This window comes from Papaver somniferum, unplaced genomic scaffold (genome assembly GCF_003573695.1).
Source record: "Papaver somniferum cultivar HN1 unplaced genomic scaffold, ASM357369v1 unplaced-scaffold_29, whole genome shotgun sequence".
In the NCBI taxonomy this organism is placed as follows: Eukaryota; Viridiplantae; Streptophyta; class Magnoliopsida; order Ranunculales; family Papaveraceae; genus Papaver; species Papaver somniferum.
In genome coordinates, this window is record NW_020639929.1 from 627,687 (window position 1) to 641,685 (window position 13,999).

The window sequence follows — 13,999 nt, forward strand, 5'->3', positions numbered from 1 at the left end:
TCCTTTAACTGACTTCACTATTTCCGTATCCTTATCCCCTAATTTCTTCAACGATACGAAGGTGTTCTTGTGAGGGAATACTCGTCGAACCCATTCCTTAAAATCCACAAGCCCTTTCGAGGTAGAAGCTTTTGTGTCATACATGTTGAGATAGTTATCACAACTGAGGTAAGTTAAAACATCCCCCCTCTTCGTAACAGCTAATGGATGCTTTTCATCAACCCTGAATTATTTACTCCATTCCAATGAGGGATGTTGCTCTCCCTCTTTCTTGACTTGATTATCATTCTTCTTTTTTAATAGCCATATGTCAAAACCATCTTCTCCTTCATCAAGTATAGAAATATACAGAAATCCATCCAAAACCCCTATTGTATGATTTCGCAAATCAGTGTATAGTGGGAAAGGAGGCGGTTCAAGATGTTCGCAGAATTTTTCCTCAATTAAGTCGAAGGCCAAGATCATATGTAGATTAGTGTTAACCCAATAAATAGATCCATTGGCAAAGCTACCATGTTCATGACCTTGATTATACATAGGGCAGAATTCAGAATTGAACTTTCCAAGGTTTCTCCATCCATTGCCTAGAGTGTATATGTGGACTTCTATTAACTCGGTCTTGAATACATGTACTGCTACCACTTTGTACTCATTTGTTGAAGGAAGGTAACCAAATCCGAATGTGCAAAAATCAAAATCATCACCATCTATCCTGATTTCTGGAAGGTTGACATACTCTTTGGTGAAAGGGTTACATATACAAACAGGTATATCATGTTCCTCTCCAGCAAGACAGATTAAACCATTACAAGATCCAATAAAGCAAGAACCCTTAATAGGTGTTGTAATCATCCTTCTAATTCTCTCAATGGGTTTTCTTAACTCATGATTCTGATCATCATTATATTCAAAAAAGTACAATCTATTGTTATCAATTAAAGCAAGAAAACCCAACTTACAAGAATCCTCAGCACCAGTGGAATGATTAAGATGATACAAATGCTTCAGAGGGAACGATGGATCATTGGAAACAATGTTTCTCCAATTTCTGCAGACTAATTTGCAATGAAGAACCCATTCACTTGGTACACGACTTAATATGTTATGGTTCTAGACCTAAATAACTAACAGGGATTTAAACTAGCAAGAATAAGTTGAAAAGAACAGAATTGAGAGATGAAATAAGAATGAATTGCAGACAAAGAAGAGAAGTTTAGAAGTTGTAATTGTATTCATGAGCAACTGAGTTACAAGACTCAAGTATTTATAGTGTTATTGCTTGGTGAACAAGCTAACTTAGTTCATTCAAGGAAACCCAAACTAAATAAGGAAAATCTAAAAAGGGAAATACGTGTAGGAGGTGTGGAGTCACAACATCCCACCCTGCTTGAATGAAGACTTGTCCTCAAGTCTGAAATTCTGGAAAACGTAGAAGGAGTTCATCAGCATCCTCCCATGTGGCTTCTGTAGAAGCTCGATTCTTCCACTGAATGAGCCATTTTGTGCCAGCAACAGTACCCTTTTTATACATCTTACGATCCAAGATTGACTCAGGTTCCCATTTGTCATAGTCTACTGTAACAGGTAGTTCAGTCTGAACAATGTCAGATGTGCCAAGTTTGAGTTTCAAAAGTGAGACATGAAACACAGGATGAATGTTACTGGTAGCAGGTAACTCCAGTCTATAAGCTACGGTGCCAATCCTTTCAAGAACCTTAAATGGTCCATAAAACTTGGGTGAAAGCTTGGAAAAAGATGAAGTTGCAGCAGTTGTCTGACGGTATGGTTGCAGTCTGAGAAAAACAAAATCTCCAACTGAAAAACTTCGTTCTGTTCTATGGGCATCTGCATAAACTTTCATTCTGGATTGAGCATCTTGTAAGTTAGACTTCAAAATCACCAAAACCTGATCTCTAGCTTGCAATACTACATCAACAGCATGTACAATGGTAGTGTTAGAGATATATGTTGAAATCGTAGGAGGAAGCCTGCTATAAACTGCCTGATAAGGACTCATCTTAATGGCAGTATGAAAGCTAGTATTATAGCACCATTCAGCCCACGGTAACCATCTGAGCCATTCACTAGGTTTAATACTAGCAAAACAACGTAAATAGCATTCCAAAGTTCGATTTGTAACCTCAGTTAATCCATCAGACTGAGGATGATATGCAGAACTTCGACAAAGTTGAGTGTGCTGTAGTGAGAAAAAAGCTTCCCAAAACTGACTCATAAAAAGTGAATCTCTGTCACTGGTGATGCTCTTAGGCATTCCATGCAAACGAACTATTTCTCGCACAAAAACCTCAGCCACAGTGTCAGCTGAATAAGGATGTATGAGTGGCACAAAATGTGCATATCTAGATAAACGATCCACCACAACTAAAATAGATGTCCTTTTATTTGATGGTGGTAATCCATTAATGAAATCCATAGATATATCCAACCAAATATCCTTAGGAATGGATAAAGGATGTAGTAGGCCTGGAGGAGATATTGATTCTGCCTTATTGCGTTGGCAAACGTCACAAGAAGAAATATAGTCTTTAACTGTCTTCTTCATGCCAGACCAATAAAATTTTTGTTGAAGACGCTTATAAGTACGTAAGTATCCTGCATGTCCACCAGTTGGAGTGGAATGAAACTCACTCAATAGTTTTGAGCACCATAAGGAAGAAGAGACAACAACGATTCGGTTTTTATAACGAAGAATTCCTTCAGTATAAGAGTAGTGTAGCAGACAATCTGGCTGTGCACGCAATTTTTCAATTATCAGACTTAATGCAGCATCATTATGACATTCCTGGAAAATGTCAACAATGCCCGAAAAAATTGGAGAAGTAATTGCCAATAATTGACAATCAGTAATACGAGATAAAGCATCAGCCACCGTATTTAAAACTCCAGACTTGTAAATTATCTCATAATCATAACCAAGCAACTTGGACAACCATTTCTGTTGTTCAATGGAAGAAATACGTTGTTCTAAAAAGAATTTCAGGCTCTTATGATCGGTGTAAATCTTAAAATGTCGACCAAGTAAGTAAGGTCGCCATTTATTAACCGCATTAACAATGGCCAACATATCTTTATCATAAACGGAGAGATTGAGATTCTTACCTGAAAGAGCTTTACTGTAGTAAGCAACAGGCCTCTTGTCTTGAAGTAAAACTGCTCCTAAGCCATTTCCAGAAGCATCACATTCCAAACAAAAAACTTTGGTAAAATCTGGTAATGCCAAAACAGGTGTACTAGTTAAAGCTTGCTTAAGATGTATAAAGGCCGTAGTTGCCTCAGGAGTCCAGACAAAGGCATCCAACTTAAGGAGTTGTGTAAGTGGAGCACTGATCTTGCCAAAGTTTCTGACAAACTTGCGGTAGTACCCAGCTAATCCTAAAAAACCTCTCAAGGCTTTCACAGTATTAGGAATGGGCCAATTAGTGATGCAAGATATCTTATCTGAGTCTACAGAAACACCATCTGAAGAAACTCGATGACCCAAATAACTGATTGACTGTTGAGAAAATTCACACTTTTGCTGTTTGAGGAAGATTTGATGTGCTCGTAAAACCTCAAAGACCAAAGTAATATGGTGGATATGTTCAGATTCAGACTTGTTGTAGATAAGTATGTCATCGAAAAATACCAACACAAACTTTCGAAGAAAAGGTCTGAGAATTTCATTCATCAAGCTTTGGAAAGTCGCAGGTGCATTAGACAATCCAAACGGCATCACTAAAAATTCATAATGTCCATCATGTGTGCGAAAAGCTGTTTTATGTATATCATCAGGATGTACACGAATTTGATGGTAACCAGATCGCATATCAATTTTGGAGAATATAACTGCACCACATAGTTCATCCAGAAGTTCATCCACTATTGGAATGGGAAATCTATCCTTGACAGTAACCTTATTAAGAGCTATGTAATCCACACACATACACCAAGAACCATCCTTTTTTCGAACCAAGAGCACTGGAGAAGAAAATGGACTAGAACTAGTTCGAATCAAACCTGTATCTAAGAGTTCTTGAACAATCTTTTCAATTTCTGCCTTCTGAAAATATGGGTATCTATAGGGTCTAACATTAACTGGTGCTGTATTAGGCAGTAAAGGAATACAATGATCATACTTTCTCGGAGGTGGTAAAGCAGTAGGTGAAGCAAACAAATCAGAAAATTATAAAAGCAAGTCAGAGACTGCAGTGGATACCTGAGAGTGAAGTTCTGGAGTAGTTGGAGATGACATCAATTGCAAGAGAAAACCATGTTGAGTATCTTGAAAGGCCTTGTGCAGGAAAGAGCCATCCAATAATAAAATGGAAGTAGAATTGTTGCCCACTAACATATGTTCTCGACCATTGGCAGTAAACTGCATGTGCAATTTATCAAAATCCCAAGAAATATTACCTAAGGTTCTCAGCCAGTCCACCCCAAGCACTGCCTCACAACCACTCAATTCTAGTAAGAAAAAATCAGTAGTGCACATGTAAGACTGTAATTCTAAGGAAACATCAGAACAAAGTCCTTGTGTTTTTAAAATTCCTCCATTACCCACCAAAACATTCATATGATCAGCAGCTGTTTTCTGGAGAACACCACATCGTTTAGCAACAGAAGGGTGTAGGAAATTATGGGTTGATCCCGAATCCAGTAAAATAGTGAGTGTGTGACCAGCAATTCTACCAGTAACACGCATAGTGTTTGGAAAAGAAGTGCCAGTGAGAGCATGGAATGAGATTGTGGGATCAGAATATGTCTGATTTGCAGCCGCAGGAGTAATTATTTCGTCAGTAAGAGACGCAGGTGAATACTCATCATCTTCAACATGGACTTCTGGAGACATATCTAAAATTAATAATCTAGAGTTCAATGGATTTGCACACACATGTCCAGCTTTATATTGTTCATCACAATTGAAACATAGGCCCTGCTCACGTCGTATACGTTGTTCCTCGAAAGATAAACGTTTAACGCCAGATGGAATGGTAGACTTCTTAAAGGATGTATTAGTTGTATCAAAGGAAGGGGTTGAAGAAGGCGCCTTCCTGTAAGGATTTTGTCTCGCAATAGATTTGTAAAAATATGGATTAAACAGTAACACATCTTCTTGTTTAATAGCCTTTTGAAAAGCAATAGCCAATGTGGGTGGCTCAAAAAGTTCCACAACAGATCGGATTTCTCTCTTGAGAGATCGAACAAAGATATCAATGACATAATCATCTGGTAAATCTGTGACGAAATTTAGAAGTTGTTCAAATTCTCGAATGTGATCACGCACTGAACCTTGTTGACGAATTGTGGATAGTGATAGACGTGGGTTGGAAAACTTCTTATCAGCAAAACGTTCACGAACCTGTGAACAAAATTGTGTCCATGTAGGATTAGTGAGCTTTGTTTGAATCCAGCGATACCAAGCATTAGCGTCTCCTTTGAAGGAAGAAGTAGCAATGTCAATTTTTACAGCTTCAATTGTATGATGAAGCCGAAAATACTGATCTGCCTGAAAAATCCAACCAGCAGGATCTGTTCCATCAAAGATAGGAAACTTCAAGTCGGAGAACCAAGAATACCACTGCTACCAGAGGTACCATGAGTGTTACCAGAAGGAACACTGCTGCCATGAGCACTATGCAGACCAGGAGAAGGGGTATTCAAAGGAAAACGTGTAAGTAAGATTGATGCCATGTTACGAGTGACAGTATCAGCAAGATTGGTAGTATCTTGTGTGTGTTGTTGCAGCAAGGTACTCATCTCACGTCGATGTGCAGCTAAAATAGATTCCAAACTGGTGTTATGAAAAGTTTGTGTTTGCTGAAGAAGTTCATCAATAACAAATTGGCGGGATTGATCCACCTTTTGAGAATTCTCAACAACAGTCTCCATAAAATTATGAACGGAAGTATCCAAGGTTTGTATGGCAGATATAAGATGGTGAACTTCATCTGTGAGTGTCATTATGCGGAAGCGTTAGAGAAAAAAAAATTGGGTGTTTTTGAGATAAAGACCTAACCATCTCTGATGACAGATGTTATGGTTCTAGACCTAAATAACTAACAGGGATTTAAACTAGCAAGAATAAGTTGAAAAGAACAGAATTGAGAGATGAAATAAGAATGAATTGCAGACAAAGAAGAGAACTTTAGAAGTTGTAATTGTATTCATGAGCAACTGAGTTACAAGACTCAAGTATTTATAGTGTTATTGCTTGGTGAACAAGCTAACTTAGTTCATTCAAGGAAACCCAAACTAAATAAGGAAAATCTAAAAAGGGAAATACGTGTAGGAGGTGTGGAGTCACAACATAATATCTCTACTGCAATCTCGTCTGGTAGTTTTTTGAAATGATCCATGTCGAAATCCTTAGTAATCTTCATATTGAGAAACAACAACTTGTTAGGGTCCAAGAAATGGTGATGGAAACAAAATGGGGGGGATTTTGTCAGTAGAAAGAAAATGTTAGGGTTCAAGAAAAAGAATTTTCAGAAATAATCCATGAAATTCTTGACACCTTTGTACATAGAAACAACAATTTGATTCGAGAGAGATTCGTTAGGGTTTTGAGAAAGGAAACAATTGGAAAATGGGAGTTCTGTCTGGGGAAGTGGAAAGAGAGATTTGTGTGATTTGTTATACTTCTGGGGATATATAGCGGTACGTTTTGAACCATTTACCACTCCGTAATTTCCTAACCAAATTTTCCACACAGGGGATCCGAATCATGCCAAACCAAGTGGTCTGGTGGTCTTATTCTGCCTCCCATGGCGGGGATAGGGGTTCAAACCCCGTAACCGAAAGAATGACACAGAAATGATATTCAATTATTTAGAAAATGTTTTCAGATAAACTGATACAAACTGTCTCAGACAGTATTAATATGAAAGAGAGAGACACAGCTGCACAGCTGTACTGGTGAGAACATACCAATCAAGTCAAGTCAGCAGACCTTGACTTGACAAACAATATTTCTAACACACCCCTGCAAACTGATACAGGCAGACTGTGAAGTTTGAAAGGCTAAAAACAAAAACAGCAAACAAGAAAGCAACAGCCCTGTGACCAGGAAGCAGTGTGCAGAAAACTTAAAAAAAAACAAAACAAAGAATCTTTCTCAAAAAATCAAAAAACTAAGTAACTGGAACATCCAAGAGTAAATGAAGCAATATGGAGTGAGATGGAAAGCACAGGCCTTTTGTGAATATATCAGCTATCTGCTCTTCACTTAAAACATGAGAAACAACCAGAAATACGGATTCAATTAGCTCCCTGACAGTGTGATATTTAATCTCTATGTGTTTTATCCTGGCATGAAAAACAGGATTAGCAGACAAAGCAATAGCACTGGTATTAACACAATGCAGCTGAACTGGTAATTGCAGAGGTACATGTAGATCATTCTGTACATAAGAAATCCATTTAAGCTCGGCAGTTGCAACAGATAAATCTTTATATTCGGCCTCAACAGATGACTTAGAGACTGTATGATGCTTTTTAGAGGACCAAGATATCAGAGATGAGCCTAAGAACACACCATACCCACTAATGGATCTTCTAGTGTCAGCGCATCCAGCCCAATCAGGATCAATGTATCCTTTCAGTGAGGTTACATCACCAGGATGAATAGTAAGACCTTGACCAATACTGCCTTTTAAGTACCTGAGAATTCTCTTGACAAGAAGAAGCTGACAGTCTGTAGGTGCATGCATAAATTGACTGACATAGTTAACACCAAAACAAATGTCAGGTCTATTATGAGTGAGATACTGCAATCCTCCTATAATGGTTCTAAACTCAATTGGATCCTCCAATAATGTATCATCATGAATGGAAGCTCTATGTGTCTTAGCTACTGGAGTGTCACAGGGTTTGCATTCTAACATCTTGTCCCTTTCCAAAAGTTCCAGAGTATACTTCTTTTGTTTTAAAACTAAAGAATCTGAATGTCTCACAGGTTCAATACCCAGAAAAAAATTCAGATTTCTCAAATATTTCATAGCAAATTCAGTCTTGAGAGAAGCAATAAGTTTTCCCATCAAGCACTTAGGATTACCAGGTAAATTTATGTCATCCACATAAAGAAGTAAAACTAAGATATCTGAAGCAGAATGAAGAAAAAACATAGAGTGATCATTCACAGACTTAACAAAAACCAGCAGACAGCGAAAAATGCTAAACTTGGCAAACCATTGTCTTGGTGCTTGTTTTAATCCATAAAGACTTTTCTTTAGATGACACACATGATCAGGAAAATTTGGATCCACAAATCCTGGAGGCTGTTGCATGTAGCCATTTTAATTTAACTCACCATGTAGAAAAGCATTTGACACATCTAATTGTTTGATGTGTCAATTGTAGGTGACAGCTAATGTAAAAACAATCCCGACATGACTGAATGTCTCTGTATAATCTATACCATCTAGCTGATTATACCCCTTTGCAACTAGCCTAGACTTAAATCTATCCACAGTTCCATCTGCCTTTAGCTTAACTCTATATACCCATTTATAACCCAAAATATTCATATCAGGTGTAGGCTTGACCAAATCCCATGTTCTAATATTATAAAAAGGATTTTTCTCTTCCTTCATAGAAACCAACCATTTTGGATTCTTAGCATCCTTTTTAAAGGTTTTGGGCTCAGGGTTACTAGTAAGAAGAGAAGCAAAGGCAGAACAGATTGGATGCATAACAGAGACATGAGCAATATAATCAGGAAATTATTTTGGTTTTGAAATTACATTCCTAGATCTAGTGATAATAGAATTAGAAGAAGATGATGTAGAAAATGGGGTGCATTCTTCAACAAGAGAAGCAGAAGACCTTGAAGATGAGAAATAAAAATTAGTCTCATCAAAAATGACACGGCGAGAAATATATGTTTTCCTAGAAATGGGATTGAAGCACTTATAGCCTTTATGAAGTAAGGTATAACCAATAAACACACATTTTACGGATTCAGGTGACAACTTATTTGCTCTAGAGTGACCTAAGAAAGGGTAACATAGAAAACCAAAAAAAATTAAGAGAGAATAATTTGGAGCAGAGTTAAACAAAACTTCAAAGGGACTTTTATAATTCAAGAGTTTAGTGGGAGTAGTATTAATGAGATGAGAAGCAGTAGAAAAAACATCAAACCAAAATTCCCTAGGACAAGAAGCTTTGAACAAAAGTGAATTGCCCATTCCAGTGATATGGCGATGCTTTCGTTTAACAAGTCCATTTTGTTCAGGTGTCTTAAGACAGGATATTCTAAGTTGAATTCCATGAGACACAAGAAAATATTTAAAAGGACCTTTCACTAACTCAGATGCACCATCAGTTTGAAAAGAAATATTTATTGTGGAAAATAGGTTCTCACTAAGGCTTTTAAAATGAGAGAAACATTATGCAGCATCAGACTTTTGTTGCATTGGATAGACCTTATTAAATCTACTATAGTCATGAATGAATACAATGTAATACCTATATCCAAGCAAAGAAGAAACAGGGGAAGGTCCCCACACATTACAGTGAATAAGTGAAAGTGGATTGAGAGATTGAGAGGTTGATGAAGAAAAGGGTAGTCTTTTACTTTTTGAAAGTTGACGGGATTCACACAAAAAGGATGAAGGAGATGAATTTTGAACAATATGATGTGAATCATGCAAAATTTTAATAATGTGATGATGGGTGACCTAATCTATCATGCCACACAATATGAGAAGCAGATAAAGTGGAGGTTAATGAATAATGAGGAGATGAAAATTTATGAAGATTTGAAATGGAATACAAATAATTGATCATAGATCCCTGTTCCAAAAGATTATCATGTTTTATATCCCTAATTTCATAGTCATATGGGTAAAATTCGAAGCAACAATTATTATCTCTAGTAGACCTAGCAACAGATATCAAATTATGCTTCATCATAGGAACATGTAGAACATTCTTCAACATGAAAGAAGCAGTTGGTGTAGATAAAGTTGAAGTTCCAGTCAAGGAGATTGATAAGGACTTACCATTTCCAACCACAACTCTTTCCTTGCCAGCATAAGGAGAAGCATTTTGCATTATGTTTTGATCTCCAATCATGTGCGTAGTAGCACCAGAATCATACAGCCAAGTAGAACCAGAAGCATCAGAACTTGAAGAAGGATCACTCATTGTAGGATTGTGCATTGTCATACTAGAAAAAGATTGATCCATAGTAGCTATATTTGCAGAAGAATCCATATAATGAAAACCATCTTCTTCAGAAGCAAGATGAGCAGAGTGATTGTTGTTTTGCTTCTTATCTGGAGCATATTTATAATAGCACTTGTTTGCAAAGTGACCAAATTTTCTACATATTTGACACTCAACTTTGGAAAAATCAATTTGAGTTCTTCGACCACCAAAATTTGGAGTACCACCCATGTTTGTAGATCCACCAGAATAGCCACCATGTAACCACCTTGTGAATGTGAATTGGAAGATGAACCAGATTAAAATTGACTATTCACAAAATTATTAGAATTGAATTTCGGTTTCTTTTTATTACCACCACCAAAGTTATTGCCATTTCGACTATAAAATGCTAAAGGATGTTGTGGATCAAAATTACTAGACATATCTTGTTCTTGATCAAGTAACCACTGCTCATGATTCAAAAGGCGAGGTTTTAGCTCAGCAAATGTGAAAGGTGTTTCCCTATTGTTTGCAGAGATGACAAATTTGTCATATGTTCTTCCTAAACCATTAAGAACATACATAGTAAGATCTGCTTCACTGACTCGTTCACCAATTACCGCAAGAGAATCAGCCAAAGTTTTAATAGTTTGCAGGTAAACAAGAATTGACAAATTTCCTTTTCTAATACCACTCAATTGATACTAAGCATATTTCTACGAGCAGAAAATTGATTTCTAAAGCTAGTCTCTAAGTAAATCCATATTTCCCTAGCTGAAGAGAGACCAAGAATATCACATGAGGTAGTATCTGTGAATGTAGCCTTGAAACAACTTGCAACAAAGCGATCAACCTTGCGCCAATATATCCATCTACGGTTGATAACGGAAGATCCATTAACAATTATTTCTCGAGCTGGTTCATGAATTTCACCATCAACATAACCAAGCAAATCGACTGATATTAAGACAGTTTCGAATTGATCTCTCCAGATCAAGTAATTATCAGGACCTAGTTTAGCAGAAACAAAATTATGTAATATTGGTGAAAGGTAGAGAGAATTGGATATGGGGATCTGATTGATTTGTAGCGGAAGAATTTGATTGTGCTCCCCATGGATTTTGAGTAAAGTTGTTGATGTTATTGTTGTTAACATTTTTGAGATTGTGTTGTGCCATACTTCGAGTAGTTTCTATTGAATAATGAGATGAAGAAACAAAGTATATTGATAAAGAAAAACCATATATAAATCAAGAACTGAATTTGTGAAAAAAATCATATGTTTAATTGATGAAAAACAACACAGGTATTGAATTGATGATAATGTTGAATTGATTTGATGATGTTTAATTTATTTATGAATGTGAAAATGATGAAAAATAATCGGATCGATCTTTGGTGTCTGATACCATGAAAGAATGGCACAGAAATGATTTTAATTATTTAGAAAATGTTTTCAGATAAACTGATACAAACTGTCTCAGACAGTATTAATATGAGAGAGAGAGAAAGAGAGAGATAAATAGTTGTCAGTTGTACTGGTGAGAACAGGCCAATCAAGTCAAGTCACCAGACCTTGACTTGACACATAATATTTTTAACAGTAACGTAACTGCCAAATCTAACTGTGTCTAACTGCCAAATCTACTTCCATTTGAAGGAGTTTGGATGTAGTCAAAGGAAAATTATATTACCGTATAGAAAAAGAAAAAAATATGAGTCATACCATAGTTTTTAGGTAAACTAGTTTGTCACCCGTGCGATGCACGAGTCTGTTCATTTTTTATGGAATATTGGATGCTAATGCTCTTTTTATATAGATAATATATTACAAAACCGAAGTAATTCCAATAAGCGTTCAAGAAAATAAAAATATTAAAATTTTATTAGCTTTATCAAAATTATCTTTCCTATAAACTATTGTCAAACCAAAACAAACTCTAAAGCACAAGCTAAAATTATTTATAGCAATAAAATTTTATTATTTTTTTAGTTATGCAGTGATTGACACAATTTTGTGTTTGAATTGTCCTCAGTGTCTGTATTGTTAGTGCTTGATTTTATACTTATTATAATGTTTTTATGTTGGCTTAGGTATTTTTGGAGAAGTACACTTGTGTGGAAAAAGTTGCTCGAAAAGTGCTTTTTGGACACTCGAAGAAAAATTACTAAAGACACCCTCTATTTGGATAAGGGGCACCTCAGTTGGACACCTGTTATTTGCACCCCGGTTTGGTTAGGGGGAGGTCACCTTTTTCACCTTTGAATGTGGAAATTGGCGGGAAAACTTGGTGTTTTAATGGAAGAATTAGGGTTCGAGTTTTGGTGCTCTTCCGAGGAGACTCGATGACTGAAACTGATGGAAAGCATCTGTTTGGGCATAACAGGGATAGTAAGAGTGAATTTGTCGATTCAATTTGGCTAGAACTCGAGTTGGAAGGAAACAGAGATGTGAACTTTTCACGGGTATTTCAGGCAAGATTTTGCTGGAGCTTTGGCCGGATTCAATGAGTTCTTTGGATTGCATATACCCTGTTTCGACTAAAAAGGGTTGGTAATCACTCCAGATTCGATAAAACAGGGTTTAATTCTTGTATGAAGCAAAACAGGGGAAGAATATTTGCTCGAGGATATCACGGGATTCCTGGTTATGTTTGGGAAGAGTTCATGTGGCCTGAGCGTGTTTGATACAGGCTGGGATGTGTGGAAGAGTGTTTGGATGGAGGTTGACTACAACAGACGCATGAAGAAGACAAGAATGTGAAGAAAACTTCTCGGGAATATTTTCATTGACTGCCGAGTAATGGGAAGATTTCTTGGATTAATGAGGAGTTATTCTTGGTCCAAAGGTGTATAAATAGGTTGCTGGGGTCGAGCAGAAGGGGGATGGAGAGTTAGGGAGACATTGAGCACATTACAGAGATAGGAATTTAGAGTTGCAGAGAATAGCCATTTTATGCTGTTGTGAAGAACATAAGACGCACATAGAACAGTCGTTGTTGCTACAGTGTCAGCGACAGTACTCATTTATCGTTCTTTGTAACAGCTGGTTTGTAACAGAAATAAGTGTTACAAACCCGTTTTTAATTATTTTCTCCCATATTATCATCCTTGTGAGCACCTTTTGAGCAATGAATTATCTTTTTGAGTGTGTTTGCATCATGAGAAGCTAAACCCATCACTGGGACGATGGAGGAAGCTGTTTTTCATCCACCTGGTAATTAAATTAAATCTTTTATAACTATGTGCATAGAATTTAATTTTTTTATGATTTCAATTAATTATTTGTTATTTTGTCTGATGTCGCGTGCTTAGTTTTGATTACTTTTGATGCGTCATGCTCACAACTTATAACTAATGTTTTATGAAATCTACTTTGGCAAAGAATAAAGTTATTATTTCTTTTATTTTGAGCTATATTTTTCTAGGATTAATTTCTGAACCACTTGAATATGAAAAGCAGTGAAATCCCGAGTCCCAGTAAGTTCTTTATCCCGTGACATATTTTGAATATATTTTCTTATTTTTAGTATTTATGCCTAGAATTAATCTCAACAAAGTCTGAGTGAACGACAACCTTTCTTACCACTTTATAAAATCCGATCAAATTTTGGCACCGCCGACGCGGATTTGTTTATAGATTTGTTTTTAGGTTTTATTTTATTTCTTCTTTTTACGCGTTTTGGTATTTTTGTTTGCTTTCAGATTTGGAGCTAAGCTAAAGGAAAAAGAGAAATTGTTGAAAAGAAATGAAAATCCCAAAAAGGAAAGAAAAGAGAAATCCAAAAGGAGTGAAGAAGAAGATTTTGTAAATAATTTTATTTTTTTATTTTTTTAGAAACTGTAATTA

The 13,999-nt window shown here is 36.4% G+C and overlaps 3 protein-coding genes across 3 annotated transcripts; all 3 read right to left on the reverse strand.

Moving 5' to 3' along the window:
* Positions 1-228: 228 nt before the first annotated feature.
* On the reverse strand, positions 229-852 carry LOC113341350 (F-box protein At3g07870-like). Its single transcript, XM_026586259.1, has one exon. It carries the CDS (start codon positions 850-852, stop codon positions 229-231), a length of 624 nt encoding a protein of 207 aa, XP_026442044.1.
* Positions 853-7,130: 6,278 nt separating this feature from the next.
* LOC113341352 (uncharacterized mitochondrial protein AtMg00810-like) lies at positions 7,131-8,285 on the reverse strand. Its single transcript, XM_026586260.1, has one exon. The coding sequence runs from the start codon at positions 8,283-8,285 to the stop codon at positions 7,131-7,133; it is 1,155 nt and encodes a 384-aa protein (XP_026442045.1).
* Positions 8,286-8,348: 63 nt separating this feature from the next.
* Positions 8,349-8,690, reverse strand: LOC113341353 (uncharacterized mitochondrial protein AtMg00820-like). Its single transcript, XM_026586261.1, has one exon. It carries the CDS (start codon positions 8,688-8,690, stop codon positions 8,349-8,351), a length of 342 nt encoding a protein of 113 aa, XP_026442046.1.
* Positions 8,691-13,999: the final 5,309 nt, after the last annotated feature.

Coding starts and splice junctions, on each gene's coding strand:
- LOC113341350 (XM_026586259.1), bottom strand. CDS start 852: ATGATTACAACACCTATTAAGGGTTCTTGCTTTATTGGATCTTGTAAT.
- LOC113341352 (XM_026586260.1), bottom strand. CDS start 8,285: ATGCAACAGCCTCCAGGATTTGTGGATCCAAATTTTCCTGATCATGTG.
- LOC113341353 (XM_026586261.1), bottom strand. CDS start 8,690: ATGCATCCAATCTGTTCTGCCTTTGCTTCTCTTCTTACTAGTAACCCT.